Source organism: Colletotrichum truncatum (assembly GCF_014235925.2).
Source record: "Colletotrichum truncatum strain CMES1059 chromosome Unknown Contig_0007, whole genome shotgun sequence".
Classification (NCBI taxonomy): Eukaryota; Fungi; Ascomycota; class Sordariomycetes; order Glomerellales; family Glomerellaceae; genus Colletotrichum; species Colletotrichum truncatum.
The window spans coordinates 2,799,575-2,813,941 of record NW_027222404.1 but is presented as its reverse complement, the minus strand read 5'-3'; the positions used below and the strand labels follow the sequence as shown (position 1 = coordinate 2,813,941).

The 14,367-nt window shown below is 48.3% G+C and overlaps 2 protein-coding genes across 2 annotated transcripts; one reads left to right on the top strand and one right to left on the bottom strand.

The window, feature by feature from the left end:
• Nucleotides 1–472: 472 nt before the first annotated feature.
• Nucleotides 473–2,023, top strand: CTRU02_211178 (uncharacterized protein; the record flags this gene model as incomplete). The annotated part of the gene is made up of 1 exon (XM_036720204.1): nt 473–2,023. One exon carries the CDS (start codon nt 473–475, stop codon nt 2,021–2,023), a length of 1,551 nt encoding a protein of 516 aa, XP_036587947.1.
• A 904-nt stretch (nt 2,024–2,927) lies between these two features.
• On the bottom strand, nt 2,928–4,445 carry CTRU02_211177 (Pectin lyase 2; the record flags this gene model as incomplete). The annotated part of the gene is made up of 6 exons (XM_070205584.1): nt 2,928–3,101; nt 3,127–3,337; nt 3,436–3,488; nt 3,593–3,853; nt 3,906–4,080; nt 4,141–4,445. The coding sequence occupies 6 exons, from the start codon at nt 4,443–4,445 to the stop codon at nt 2,928–2,930; spliced, it is 1,179 nt and encodes a 392-aa protein (XP_070060827.1).
• Nucleotides 4,446–14,367: the final 9,922 nt, after the last annotated feature.

Here is a 14,367-nt window from a genome sequence, read left to right as displayed (position 1 = left end):
CAACTATTGAAAAGAAAAGTTGCTCATTTCGGGAGTCCAAACCTGATAGTTGCCGGTTCTTCTTCATCAGAAGGAGAACGCCCAGCTCCTCAACTTCGAGGACGATATCAGTCTCTGATGCGCGATGAATGATACTAAGATCTCCCGGCCATAAAACACGCAGGACCAATAAAGTGATAATTATTCGCATGTTAAAAATAGAACAATTGCCAGAAACAACCAAATAAACAAGCAATTGTAGTAAAACACTCCAGGCCAAATCTGTATCTCGTCGCTGGCCGAAATTATGGGTCAGCATTAAGCTTGTGTGGGTCCCTCGGCTCGTCCATGGTTGGTCAGTGCTTAAATCCGTCAATCGCCACTTTCTTTCCTTCATTGACATCACGAAAGTCGTGTCCCTTCACGATTGATTGCAATTCCTCTCCGGCCATGAGCACACCACTGATACCGAACGGAGCGCGGCACTATAAATATGGCGACTAAGTTTTCGAAAGCGCCATTTGCACGCGGGTGCTGTTCTCAAATAACTCGCCGCATCGATCCTCGAAGTCGAATTCCTCAACGATTTTACTCCGCTGATCGAGCGCCCGAAGCTGCCGAAACTTCCACACCTAAACAGGAGAAAGATGAGCCTAAGAAAGAGAAGGGTGCTATGACGCGCAGGCTTGAGGAAGCCACTGAAGAGGCTCTTCTTACTGGCGGTCGTGCCGGTCGGCGAGCTATAGAAGACGCCGGCTTCGATCAAGAGTTGAAGGAGAAGCTGCTCGACAAGGTCCAGACAGCCAAGTTCCGATCCGATTTTGCGTCCGCATTTGCTGAGGCTGAAATGCCCAATGCAGCAGGCGAAGGAACGCGGACAATGGCCACGGCGCAGCCATGGACGGGCGAGGAGTCGCAATCAGACATCGTCCTCCGCATGCTGAACGATGCTAAAAAGCCCCTCAAGCCCGAGCTGCGGGGGCAGTATCAGATTCCACCGGTCGATATGCGGATACGACGGGAGCCTAAGGTGAATGCTGGCCAGCGCGCTGCCAACGCCCGCGATCGGGCCTCTACATACACTGGTATGGGATTAAAAGACCAGAATGGGCTTAGCGACGACGAGCGAGAGGCCATGAGGAGGGAGTTACGCGAACGGTTCGAGCCTGCTGCGAGAGCTATGCCGAATACAATGTCCGGGCTTGCAGCGCTAGCGAACGAGAGGATAGAGAATGCCATCGCTCGTGGGCAGTTCAAGAATATCCCTCGCGGCAAGGGAGTTGAGCGGGATACGAGAGCTGACAACCCGTTCATCGACACGACAGAGTACATTATGAACAAGATGATCAAGAGGCAGGACATCGTGCCGCCGTGGATCGAGAAACAGCAAGAGCTCGCAAAGGTCGCAGGGGCTTTTAGAGCGAGGCTAAGAAACGACTGGAAGAGGCATGTGGCAAGAATGATTGCCTCACGAGGAGGTACTTTGGAGGAGCAGGTGCAGCGAGCAGAAGAATATGCCCGAGCTGAGGAGCTTCACAATCCGCGCAAGAGGAACGTCGAAACTATTACCGTGCCGACCAATACGACTGACGACATAGTCATGGTGAAAATACGCCAGCAGGCAGAAGGTGAAGCTGTTCAACCTGAGCTTGGTGGAGCTTCGACAGGGTCTTCAGCAGTGCTGCCGCCCCCTTTCCGTGATTCAGACTGGCTTGAAGGTGAGCGTTCGTATATGACGCTCGCCATCGAGAATATTAATGCTATCACGCGATCCTACAACCTCATGGCTCCCGATCTGGCTAAAAAGCCCTATTTTTCCCTTGAACGCGAGCTCGCGGCTTGTTATGCTGATGTCGCACCACAAGTGGCAGAAACTATCAGGGAGAGGGCGACGAGACCTGTCAAATCGCCCTTCGAATCAGTTAACCCGGGACCTGCAGCCATGTTTGATCGGCTCAGCGCAGGCGGCAAGGCAACCAAAATTCGCGACTCAAAGGCACCTCATTATGGCTTTAAGGAAATGTGGAGGGATCTGTGGAGTTAATGACGTTGACAACACTTATGGTAAACAAGACTGATGGTTATTTAGTCTCAGAATGGCAAGGCTATGAGCAGTTTAAAGTTAATTACATGCCATTTTCAGTGCAACGGGCTCTTTCCTGCTTTTTGCCTTGACTGGCGTAGACGTAGTCATTGCTCTGTGTTCAGGCAATTTGATAACAATCATGCGCACACAGGCGCGACGCTACACGGCTTGTCATGTTAGATGCGGGCCAGGACGGGAAACCTGATATGGAAACAACCTGTGCTGGACGAGCATCTGCGTAAGTGAGAGCTGTACACTGAGGTGATGTGTCCTAAGAACTGCAAAATATGTCTTTTCATCATATGCTCGTCTGTATCGGGTAGGTACAGCTACCCAAGCCAGGCACAGCGTTTTTGCAAGTCTTACGTACCAAGCCGTCTCGGTACTATGCCGGTCGACCTGGGTATCTTATGTCATGTAGGTGTTCTGGCAGAGTAAGGTGCAACCGGTAGCTTCTTTCCTATGTATGCGCTCTTAACTCCCTCAGGGTGCTCGAAGCTTTGACCTGGATCAAAAGAGAGATCAAGGCAAAGGTGGCATTCTTGATAACATATTCTGCAGTATCGATGGATGTTTGCGTCTTCATAGTCGCTAAGAAAGCGTTGCAGTCGAATCATGCAGCTGAAAGTGGCTTCCATGTATGGTTACACATTTCATAGAGCCAGGCAGAATAATAACTGGAAGCCCGCATAAGGCGGAAATAAAATTTATTTACGTACCAGACGGCAATAATATTCATAGAAGTAAAATCTCTCTCGTGTCACAGCATACCCCAACATCTCGCCCCATCAAATCAACTACACACAATAGCCAATTCTCTCTGTTTTTTCTTCGTTGAAGAGTAAAGATCACCAATTTGATCTTAGATTCTGCCAAAGCCAGCCTTGGCGGCCAGAGTCTTTGCAGCGTTGGCGTCTCCAGCAGCAGCGACATTGTAACCCTTGAAGGCAGAAAGAGCGCTGGCGTCGGTGCCGACGAAGTTTCCGGAGCCAGAGTAGGCATTGACCTGGCAGTTGTGGCCAAGATACGCCTTGCACTATTCCCCCGCCAAGTCAGCATAGCCCCATCATTCCATAGGTAGGTGACATGATACTTACCTGAGCGTTGGCGCTGGCGTTGGGAGAGGTGAAGACCTTGCCCTTCATCGGGGTCTGGGCAGGAGCCTTGACATTCTGGAAAATGTTGCCCTCGGCAACAATCTGAACATTTCCGTCAACCTCGAAAGCGTGGTTGGTGTTGTCGCTCCACAAGTTGTTGACAGCGTGCAGGCGACTGTTTTCGGCATAAAGATATTAGTTCCAGGATTCCTCTCATTCCCAATGCTTCGTAAAGCTCTGAAGAAGGACATCGACGAAGGTGAATAAACTTACGTGTTTCCGCCAACCTTGGGAGCGCGTCCAGAAGTGTGGTGAATGTAGTTGCCCTGCGGCATGTTAGCAAGTTCATCACTTCACATTATCCCTCTGCAATCTTCTTCCATAGTCTCAAGTAGATATAAACTGTAGACTTGGGGACAAGCTCTCTTACCTTCAGGGTAACCAGGCCCTTGTCTCCAGTCAAGTAAAGGCCCCAGTAGTGGTGGCCATCGCAAGTGGCAGACCAAGACGTCTGGCCATCGATCTCACTGTTGGAGATAGTAACACGGCCAGCGGGGCCGTTTCCAAGAACAATGTGTTGACGGCCGATAAGAGAAGTCTTGACGTGGTCGATCCAGACGAGGTCAGAGTTGTCCAGGCTAATGGCGTCACCTCCCCAGACGTACTGAGGGTTGAGGTTCGTGATGTGGATCTGGTCATCATTTCAGTAAGACTCGTCTATACAGCAGAATCTGGAAACCCACGTTCTGGATAATGATGTTGCTGGCCTTGTTAGTGATGCGAAAGCCCTTTCCCTTGATGACACCTTTGTTGCTTTGACCTATGATTGATTTGTTCGATCCAACGATCATAGGGTACTGGGCGGCCTTGTCGTACTTGACAGTAACCTTGGGGGCCTTGGCGTTAAGGTCGGTGCACCTTTACTCATGTTAGAAGGTCTCTTTCAGCTTGACGTAGGAGCCTTTGCTTAAAAATTACCAGTTGTTTTTGTTGATGGCTGTCTGGCACTTCTTGTTGCTGGTTCCCCAGGGGGCACAGCCGACCTCAGTAGCTGTGCCTTCGGTTCCAGTAAAGTCGAAAGTCTTGGTAAGAACGATGACGCGAGGGGTGTTATCCTTAAGATAGCTCACAAGTTGGGCGTTGGTCGTAGGGTAGACGGGTTTGGCATTGCCACCACCAGTAACACCTTTGGCAAAGCCCTCGGCAGCGCCCTTGACAGCATCTGCAGCTGAGGCGAATGGAATGAGGGCCGCGAGTGCAGCTGAGAGAATCGCAGATCTCATGTTGGGCAAGTTTCATAAACGAACGTTGGTAGCTTATTTGAAATGAATGACTTTTAAGTAAGGAACGAAAGGAATGAACGAATGTAACAGCTTCTGCTGATAGAAGACATACTGAAAACTGACAAGAAACCTGAATGCTCTGGATATTTATATTGTTTTGGTCTCGGCCTTTGGTACATTGACTGGTCTTTTCGAGTTCTTCACGTCACGAAGACCCTGCTGAGTGTTTGCACCGCTAACTCGAGGAACTGAATTACTCCATAGCCCTTTCATTTGCCTCGATATTGTAGAGAATCAAACAAGTCCAGGATGTATAGTAGTGCTACCGGCAGTACCATCCGAGTCCAACATTACAGTAGGCTGTCCCCAGTCGCCAATAGCTTCCATTTACGAGAATCGGTGGTGGAATCTCCACCTCTCGTCCCACATCGTGTAGAAGCGAGTTGGAGCTAAGAGCTGTTAGAGGCAGACCCCACGTGGTACTTATGCATGTCTGAGGAATCACAACCTCCTACTTGATCCATCAATAGGATTTATCGTCTAATCCTTGCCCGGGCAGTAAGGCCTGGTAGTGCCCCATGTTCAGTGAGTGCTCATTATGGAAATGCTTACCACTAATACGGGCACATGAAGGAGATTACCCGCACGCAAGTTCCAGTAGCGCGCTTTAGCATGATCCCAACGGACTGGTTTGTATTTCCCTGCAGATGTTTTTTTGTCATACTCGCAAGAGTCTGCGAGGGCTTGGGCTGCTAAGCATCAGACTACAGGAAACTAGGTATGGATGTGAACAATAAGCTTAAAGCTACTAGATCTGGAGGCCAACGTGCTAAGACTTCGACAGAAGTTAAATTCGGCTAACCAAGCATGAATCATAGTTCAGTCAACCAAAAAAACAAGCTCAATGGAACCCTACGTATATCTTTTATCATATGTTACCCGTGCTTAGAGCAGCGGGAGTCCCGGTGGCGAAAGGAGCTCAAACAGCGCAGCCAACGAAGAGGTAAAAAGAAAGACGCTTGCTGATTGAATGCTTACACCGTCCTGAAAGTGATCTTAGCTGTTTCATGTTAAGATTTATTTAATATAGTGACTAGCTCTAGTTGGTACGCCTAATGAGAAAGAAGCATATCGATCGTGTAATCCCGTACCGAAGTGTGAGGGGCATTCTGCTCTTAATCAGTTGCGCAAGCGCACGTACCAGAAATACTTGGCCAGAAGGAAACTAGGCACCAAGACTAGGATCTCGACCTGTGAAAGTGGGCCTATGGAAAGCCATATCCAAGGAATCTATGTTGTAGCGAAGTAACAGATCGTAGAAGAACGAACGGTCTAATGCGCACAGTGTAAATGAATGTCAAATCTCGATGTTTCCGTTGCAATCAACCGTATACCAATTTCATAACTGGGTGGAAGCTTCGAAGAAGGTAAAAGATTAAATCTGATGCACTTAGTGTTCCTCACCCGTTCTCTTTCTTTGGTGCTATCGAGACCTATCCAATTCACAAACCATCATTGTATTGGAGGCCGGAACAACGTACAAGTTGGTCTTCATTGGATCTTAACGTTGCTTCGAGGCATGAAGCGACGACGCACTTTTTCCCCATTGAACTTTGTCGTGTTAGTGCTGTGCCTCCCCCTGCGGGCCTTAAGGTCATGGGATCAGGTGCAGCACCAGTTCCGAACCCTCGCTTACGCCAAAGGTTTGCCTGGAAAAGGTTTTGAGACAGGCCTCATCTCTTGTAAATACATAAACAACAAGCCTCTTTGTGGCATAATTCAGTTAAGGATTGCATTATCAAGCCACACACACAAAAGGGTTCCCACACGTACTATGCGGATGATGAAACAGTATCCGTACACGTACGTCTTGCACGCTTGACTCTACTGTAATAAAACGGCCATACTGTCTTCATCATAGGTTTTGACCTACCTATGCCCCTTTATTAGCTGAGAGCATTTACACTCATTCACTCCGTCTATCATGAGCAACCTTGAAAACCAACATTCTGTTTCTCGATGTATTTCCACCGGTAGATCCTTGTACTACGGCTGGTCGACACTACCTTGTCACTCAGGTGTCAAATACAAAGGTCACTCTTCCATGTCCTCTACCAATAGAACTGGCCATTCTTTCTGTAGCCCCGGGGCCAGTACCTAGTTATGTGTGCCATCTCCACAAGCTCGTCCCTTACTTAAGCCTTACCTACCCCTACTACGCACTAACGAATTCTTGCGTGCTAGGTTTTACAAGTCTTTAAACGGCCTAGCTCAATTTCTTAAGTCTCGTGTAATTCGACTGGGATTGAAGAATTACTAACGAGCCCTCGTACGGCGAAATACCCCCCTTAGCTTGGGTGATGTTGTTATTGAATGTGGAGTAAATACGTGTATGGACAGATTACTGTGACATAAGTGGTCATGCAAAGGCGCGTACCGAAGTTGGCCAAAGCGTCTTGTGTTACAGCTTGCCAAGTTTTGGACGAGCCGATATCCGCTCAACAGGCACCGCAAAGTCATATGATAGTTGCGCGCATTTCCACGTGCAAAATAACCCCAACTACTTAGGAGAATCTTTATAGGATGGACCTGATGCGAAACGGTATGTTGTGAACCAGATGATTTTTTGATTCGAGAAAATCGCATAATTTCTTTTCACCTTTTCGTGAAATGTATGTCTTTGAAGTATTGCCCAAGCGACAGAGGCTTATAGTAGAATAGCTAAGGGAAATTTAGGAGCAAATCCTGAGAGGGCACTAGATACAACGGTGCAGTATGCCCCTCTAGCGCCAGAAGGTAACATGAGCATGGGTCTGTCCTGGAACGAAAGCCAGCCCATTTTTGGGTTACAGACGCGACGGTCGGTTGTTCGGCTAGGGCTCCCGCGGAAGGTTCAGCCAATGTATGTTAGCGATTTATTCCCCGTAAACGTCTTCAAGACCTAGAGCTCTGCCTTACTTCGGCTGAATTCTATCTTGGCCCTATCATAGGCCCAACACACTTTAAACTCTCGCCCTCTCGCCTTTTCATGTCTACCGGTGAGCCGGAGATTCGGAGCCACAAGATCCTCCTCAAATCAGAAGACCCGGCACTTGGAATTTGTGCAGCAGTGAGACTGGGGTGACTGCGTAGAGTATTCTGCAATATTAAATTGCTAGAAGGAATTGGTGTGGAGAATATATCTAGCGCGCGGCCGGGCAAACGGAAGTCTGAATTGGTGATTTTGCATCGGTTTTGAGGATGAATGGAACTGAGTAAGTAGTGGTTGAGTGGATAGTGCAATCCCCATAATACAATAGCTCGTTCTTGAAGCGCATCTTCCATATTGGCTGAAGCTTACACAGCCAAAACTGTATTTTTACAACCTAGGCCAAACTTTGTGGTTATCATTAAGTGGTAAAGTAAGAACTTGCCATACAACAGTGTGGCCAACGAGCCTAGTTGGTCGAGTTGGGTGATTTATTCAGACAAGGCCATCTACAAGAATAGAAAGGTTCCAGCCATTTGACACAATGGATGTCCTTCTACAAAATGCCGACCTCGATACATTAATAAGGGCAACAATAAGCGGACGTAATGGATGTTTGGTAATATGGGATGACCATCCTGCGGATCCACCGCTTGAGACTATTCAACAGCGGTGCGATCGGGCCCCAAATCGTAAACTACCTAAAGTACACCCCAGAGCGGAAAGAACACCGGGAGACCACAGGTATGAGAAGGGGGCCTGGAGCGTCGCTTATGCCGACAGAAAAACCCCTTTCCCACTGTGGGCTATATGGAATCTCTCCCTTCAGAGGAGCGAATGCAACTTCTCAGGTATCCAGCCTGACGGGGGCCGAGTTTGTGCGTCGTTGCAGCTTTACAGGTTGAAAAGAAAGGAGTACCATCCATAGGGCGTGGTACCCCAACTCTGCAGAGGTGCCCCTATCCTGCACATGGCCGTAGCTCGTCTATCACTGTACTAACAGTGCTCGTCAAGGACGGGGTTTTATCTGGCAGGTAAGTGAACAGACTGACTTATCAGTTTTTCATCATGTTTTATGTAGTTTCTGAAAATCACACCGCAGCACTTATCATATTAATCTTCGTATAACTACTCAAAATATCGCCATGACCGTCGGCCCGATAGTTCTACGCTTACTAGCCCCTTCATATAATCTCCAATCACGCCTAGATCCTCTTTGGACAAAGTCTAGCTCTGGCCAAAGCGATAAGCCCTGCAGAGTTTTCCCATTGTCATTTCTCAAGCAGCAGGACTGCTTTATCCCGTTCGAGAGGAGTTCGAATGAAGTACTTGTGAATTTGTAACTTGGACGAAGAGGACTATCCATAGAAAGAAATACTTAGTACAGTTGAGAAATGAGTCGTTCGACTTGAAAATCAGGTATTCTGCCATGTCGTTTTTAAGGCTTCACCTTATTAGATGTTGAAGAGCTTCAGAGTAATGACTTCGACGATCTTAAGTCAACATATTTTGATGCAAAAGCCAGTTGAAAATGTAACATTGGCCTCAGTTGCCACTGGAGTCGAGTCAATTCAATGATCTAACTCACGAGTTCCACGAGAGCTAGTTCGCCAGGAATCTGCCAACGATTGGCGTAAGAGAGCATACCATGCGCCAGTGATAGTGACATTCAGCAAGTCAAGGCAGATTGGAGCTTATGAAAAAGTGTGACGAATGTTAACATAGCGGCTTCACCTCCAGTCAGTCCACCATAGCGAGGCCTTAGAGACTGGCCAATGATGAGGGTGGCATTTTTAGGAGTGACGGCGCAGAGATCATTCCTAAGGATGGAGATATTGTGTCTTGCTAAAACCACCGCTTGGAGTGAAAATCATGTGCAACTTGCCCCAAGAACCCCGTCGCATTGGTCAGCACAAGTGCTTGGGTGGCCGCCCGGCCAGACGCCCATCACGTATAGCCCAGCAACCTCACTTTCACACTTGACGGCTCGGATTCCATCTGCGCCCCGTTCACTTCAAACCAGCACTCTATTATAATTTACAAATTACCGCTAGAGGCACTTGAATGCACTGTTTGTGTGATGTCATTTTACCAGCACAGGACCTTTGTCCCTGTTAGACCTACAGAACCTGCGCATTGGCGATCGTCATCAGCTGTGAAGAGCCGTGTTAGCCGGCATCTGCAACACAGGAGCTAAAAGTCCAAGATCCCGAGGGTCTGTCACTCGCACCATTCCAGGATCAGGTTCTCGGGGAAATGGAAACGGACTGTCACAGGAAGCTCCTTCCAAGTCGAACATAGCTAAGAAAATTTTAGAAAGCCATTGATTTATGAGGTGCTCTTATCGTACCTACAAGCAATCCTGCAACGAATGTACCACAAACAAAAATTGCTAGATGGCCCTCAAATGTACATGAGGGTGTCAAAAAGGGGTCAGATGACGTCTTAACGTAATATGGATTTTCTATCCGTTGCTCGTCCTTGAAGTGTGAGTACTTCCAGGAACGAAGTTGTGCAGTGTAGCCTAATATTCGACCGCAAATAGCACGCCTTCGGTAGCTGGTAGCTGTCGAGTTATTACAGAGAGACTTGTACATGGTTAGCAAGACGGCTGGGGAGGTGTGTTCAAAAGTACTGGTCAATGAAGGGGACTCCTCCCATCCAGAGAAACATCTATCTAGCCAATGGCTAGACGGCAGAGCAGCACTGAGAGCGATGTCTTTGTGAAGTGATATCTACGTACCATCCACGCCGCTTAAATATACACAAATCGCTGACCGCCGAAAGTATAAGGGAAGAGCAACCTCGACTCTGACTTTATTTCGCCTGATCCAAACTGTCATGGCATGGGTGGCTGGTCTGCCATACAACGATAGGGAGGACTAGGTTAAAGATGGGTGTAGCTGAGTGGCACAAACATCGTTGTACCCGAAAAGTGAAAACGATGATTGTTTCTGGCATTTGGCTGGCCTTTACACGTTCAGCTGTGCGCACATGGCAAACCATCATTGTTTCTACTTTCGCGTGTCGTTTATTCAAACGCTTCCTAGGTGCCACTAACACTGGAGGTTTTGTGAAGCCTTCTGTCATGGTGAAACAACAAGTGAAGACTCTTCCCACCATAGGGACAATCATCGAGCTACCTCTTACGATTGGGATCACAGGGGTATCGTAAAGTGGAATGTCCTTTTAAAGGGCAAAACTTGTGTGTTCTGTGTCATATCTCTTCTGTCTAGGTTGGAGAAGCTTAGGGTCAAGTGCTTGCTGAAGTTGTCGCAGAACTTATACCCGTCTGGTTGCCGTTACATGGGCACCTGGCGACGAAAACGCTCCAACCCAGAGTTTCGGCTACTGCAACAGTTGCCCTTTTATTGGAATTTATCAGAGTATGCATGCTCAACTCTTTTAAAAAGACATATCTATTATCGAGGCAGGAATTGTGGTAAGTGTCTTCTGCGTGCATACACTATCAGTTAATACAACTCTTTTCTTCTTCCCACAAGCAAAAGTTTGACGAAATTTACTTTGTGGCTTCCCGCCGGTGCGCGTCACGGGAGAGTTACCGAGGCACGCACCTAATGCGCTGAAAAAATCTGTAAAGCAGGAACCTAGAATCTTAAGGCAAAAACTAACCTTATAATCTGCGCCGTTTCAACCTTTTCTTGTATTTCCAAGGACAGCTTGACTATGCATTTGGGTGTAAAAGATTCGAAAGGAATACTAACACGGCATAAGCCGACTACAGAGCTAGAGTTCTGAATATTGATCGCGCATACAGCAAAGCGTCATCTACGTCTCTTCACTTTAACATATTTGGCCAATCGCGGCTTCGTGTTGCTAGAAATGATGTGGAAGATGGCGCCCATAGAAGACGAACTTCCACATGTTGTCCTCTACGCTCTTGTTGTCAGGGAGAGTACTCGGCAAAACCAAGACTCTCTATATAAATTACGAGGTCTCGATTCAAAACGACATGGATGTTGTCTGCGTGATTACCAAGACTAAATACCATAAGGTAGTGACGACATCACCCAACGTCCTGGGAATGTTCTTCTCCCTAGCCACAAAAAATAGTGTCTTGGACAATGTCTCAGACAACGGCCATTGCCAATCGGAATATAGATACATATTTGTCGTTAGCCAGGTACATCATAATTCACATGTTTGATTTTGACACACGAGAGAAACCTTCGAGAGACTATTGGGATCGGCGAGCCCTGGCGTCGTAACGGGTAGAAGGATTCCTTCTTCAGGACTCAGGACTGGCCAATCGATCGCGAGACGCTGCCGTCACTCGTTCAGATGTTGAAGTCAATGGGACACTGGTCTTACGACGACAGGGTTGGGAGGCGTCTGCTTTGGTTCAAAACAGTTTGATACTCAGAAAGTGTTCTAGTAGGTGAAGCAAAGGCGGTTGGTGTTGCCGCTGTATTTATCGGTCAATTAACTTGTCAACAAACCTTAGCTTGACGAAGGCATGAAAGCTCAGTAACAAGGGGAAAAAAAAAAAACATTCGGCATGACCTCACATGTCATCAAGACACTTAAAACACGGTAGAGATGGAAGAGACAAAAAATACTTCAGAAGGAGATTTAAAAAAAAAAAAAAAAAAAAAAAAGAAAAAAAAAAAAGCAAAAGAGAAGGGCCCTAACCAGGGATCGAACCTGGGACCTCTCCCAGACTGAGATGTCAAGTGACAACCCTAAGGGAGAATCATACCGCTAGACCATCAGGGCGGATCAATCAAATTTGATTGTGAATTGGATGGAAGCGCTGGAAAATTTGCAGCTTATCAACGTAACAGAAATGTTTCATAGAGTAACCATTCTCAAGTACCTAACCACAGCACTATCGTTGCTGAAGCGTAGTTCACCTCTAGAGTGGTTCCTGATCTAGCGCGACCATGAATAATGATCCCTGAATGCAAACTCACTCAACGAGTGCCGTGAGACGAAAATCAGGTCTGGCCACGCTGGGCGTCTTAATTCAGCGGGACGATCGGGCAATGCAGCGAAATGATCTTCAGGAACGGCATTTCCTAGGGTGTTCTTTTTTGGCTCTGCCAGGGCAACAGCCTAGCGCATGCCAACATGCTAAACATGTATCCCACGGCAAAACTTAGGCTAAGCAAGTAGGGAAAAAAAGCAACCAAAACAAAGGGCTATCTATTCTTAGAGGCAAACAATTATCGAGCAGCGTTGCTATTCCAAGTAGCTTGGCTCAATCCCACATGGCCGCCCGGCACGCCCCAAGCCTCGATATAGCATCTTCTCAACACAGCCCGTCGATACGCCCAAAAAGTTTAGGGGATCGACTCGTCCGAACCCTCGTGTTTCTCTGCGGTAAACAACAATAAGCTTGCGCAGTAACACCCACAAGGGGTCTTCCCAGGCCCCAGGAGTCAAGCACCGGCAAAGGGGGAGACCATCTGCAACAGCATCCACACGCCAGGCTCAGAGTCGTCCCTGAGACCGGCAGGACTTCCGCCTGCCCTGACGAGGCCTATGACGCGTTCGGAATTGCCACTGATTTTTACTTACTCCTCCTGCACTGCCCGGTGGAGAATCCAGCGTATTGTAGAATTGCCAGTTTGGAAGAGGAGAGGAGACTCCTTGACTCCTCCAAAGAACCAGACCAAGGCCAGAAGTGGAAAAAAAAAAAAAAAAGTGGTCAAGTAGGGTTACCCACACCGGGTGGACCGGATATCCACGTCCGTAGCCTGCGTTCTGTGTTCCTGGAAAAGCTGGCAGATCCAGACCCGTTTCGAGGCATACTCCCTTTCCACCCAGGCCGCGTACGGGCCGTTGTGCGGCAGCGGCACCTGGATCGGATCATGGGGGGGGACCCAAGTCGGGAGCTGAGATGAACTCGGTTGACACCGCCAAAAGTACGAAGTCTGAAATGAGCTGGCGAGGCACTGCCGTGATGGACATCAAGCATGTTGACTCTATAATAAGGTAAACGAAGGGGGAAACCGAAATGGGATGGGCCCCAGCTGTCCAATGCCCAGAAACAGACTTATTGAACGTCATGACTAGATACGCCTTGGTCCTTTGATGGCTCAATCTCCAGAACACATACAACCTTCCAAAGTGTCCCGTCACTGGGTTGACATTTCCCCTCCCTCGGACGATTTGAGGGACATAATACTTGGTTGACGCCTCCGGGATGTAGTGACCACCACCCGCCACCATCCTTCTGAGGGGGGCTCGAGAGGGGTATCTCGGGGGCTAGAATATGCACGCTTACAAGCCAGGTGAAGTTTCTGACACTGGAATTCGCCCAAGCTGGCACGAACAGATGGCGATCGGGCTAGCAAGACAAACTTGCACGTCATGGAGGGTGAACAGTGACGACGGTGGTGGGAGTCTCGACCCGGAATTGGGCCTTGTGCTCGATATTTGAGTGAGAGATTTAACTTTATGCAAGCCGGAGACCTCCACCGGACCTCCACCAGGGCATGGCAAAGTTCTATCTCTCCAGCCAAGGAACTTCGAGAAAAACCTGACTTGTCAAGTAGTCGGTACGTAAGTTTAGGGTATGCGAAGTGGTTATGGCATCTCTTCGGGGGGAATGGGCCTGAGGTTTGCACAACATGGCGAACACTACACTACTGCATGGTGAGCTGTGAACTGCGTGTATGTGTCACTGTGAGTTGTCCCCGCTGAACTGTCCAACATGAGTTTGTGGTTGCATGTTCCGTCCCGGATCCCCGTCCCCAATCCAAGGTTCCAGGCCTACCTGGCGTGGTTTGGCTCTGCAGTTCCCCCCTCAGCAAACCACACCAACTAGCGGGTAATCTTCGCGGCGACGCTTGCTGCCGGCATTTGAGTGGGATCCACGAGAGGAGACGGAGGGAACAACATTGCCATGCGCACAACCTACATAGTACACATAGCGCTTTTTTCTTTTTTTATTTCCAAGTGGTGTATGTACATAGTACAGAGTGCCTC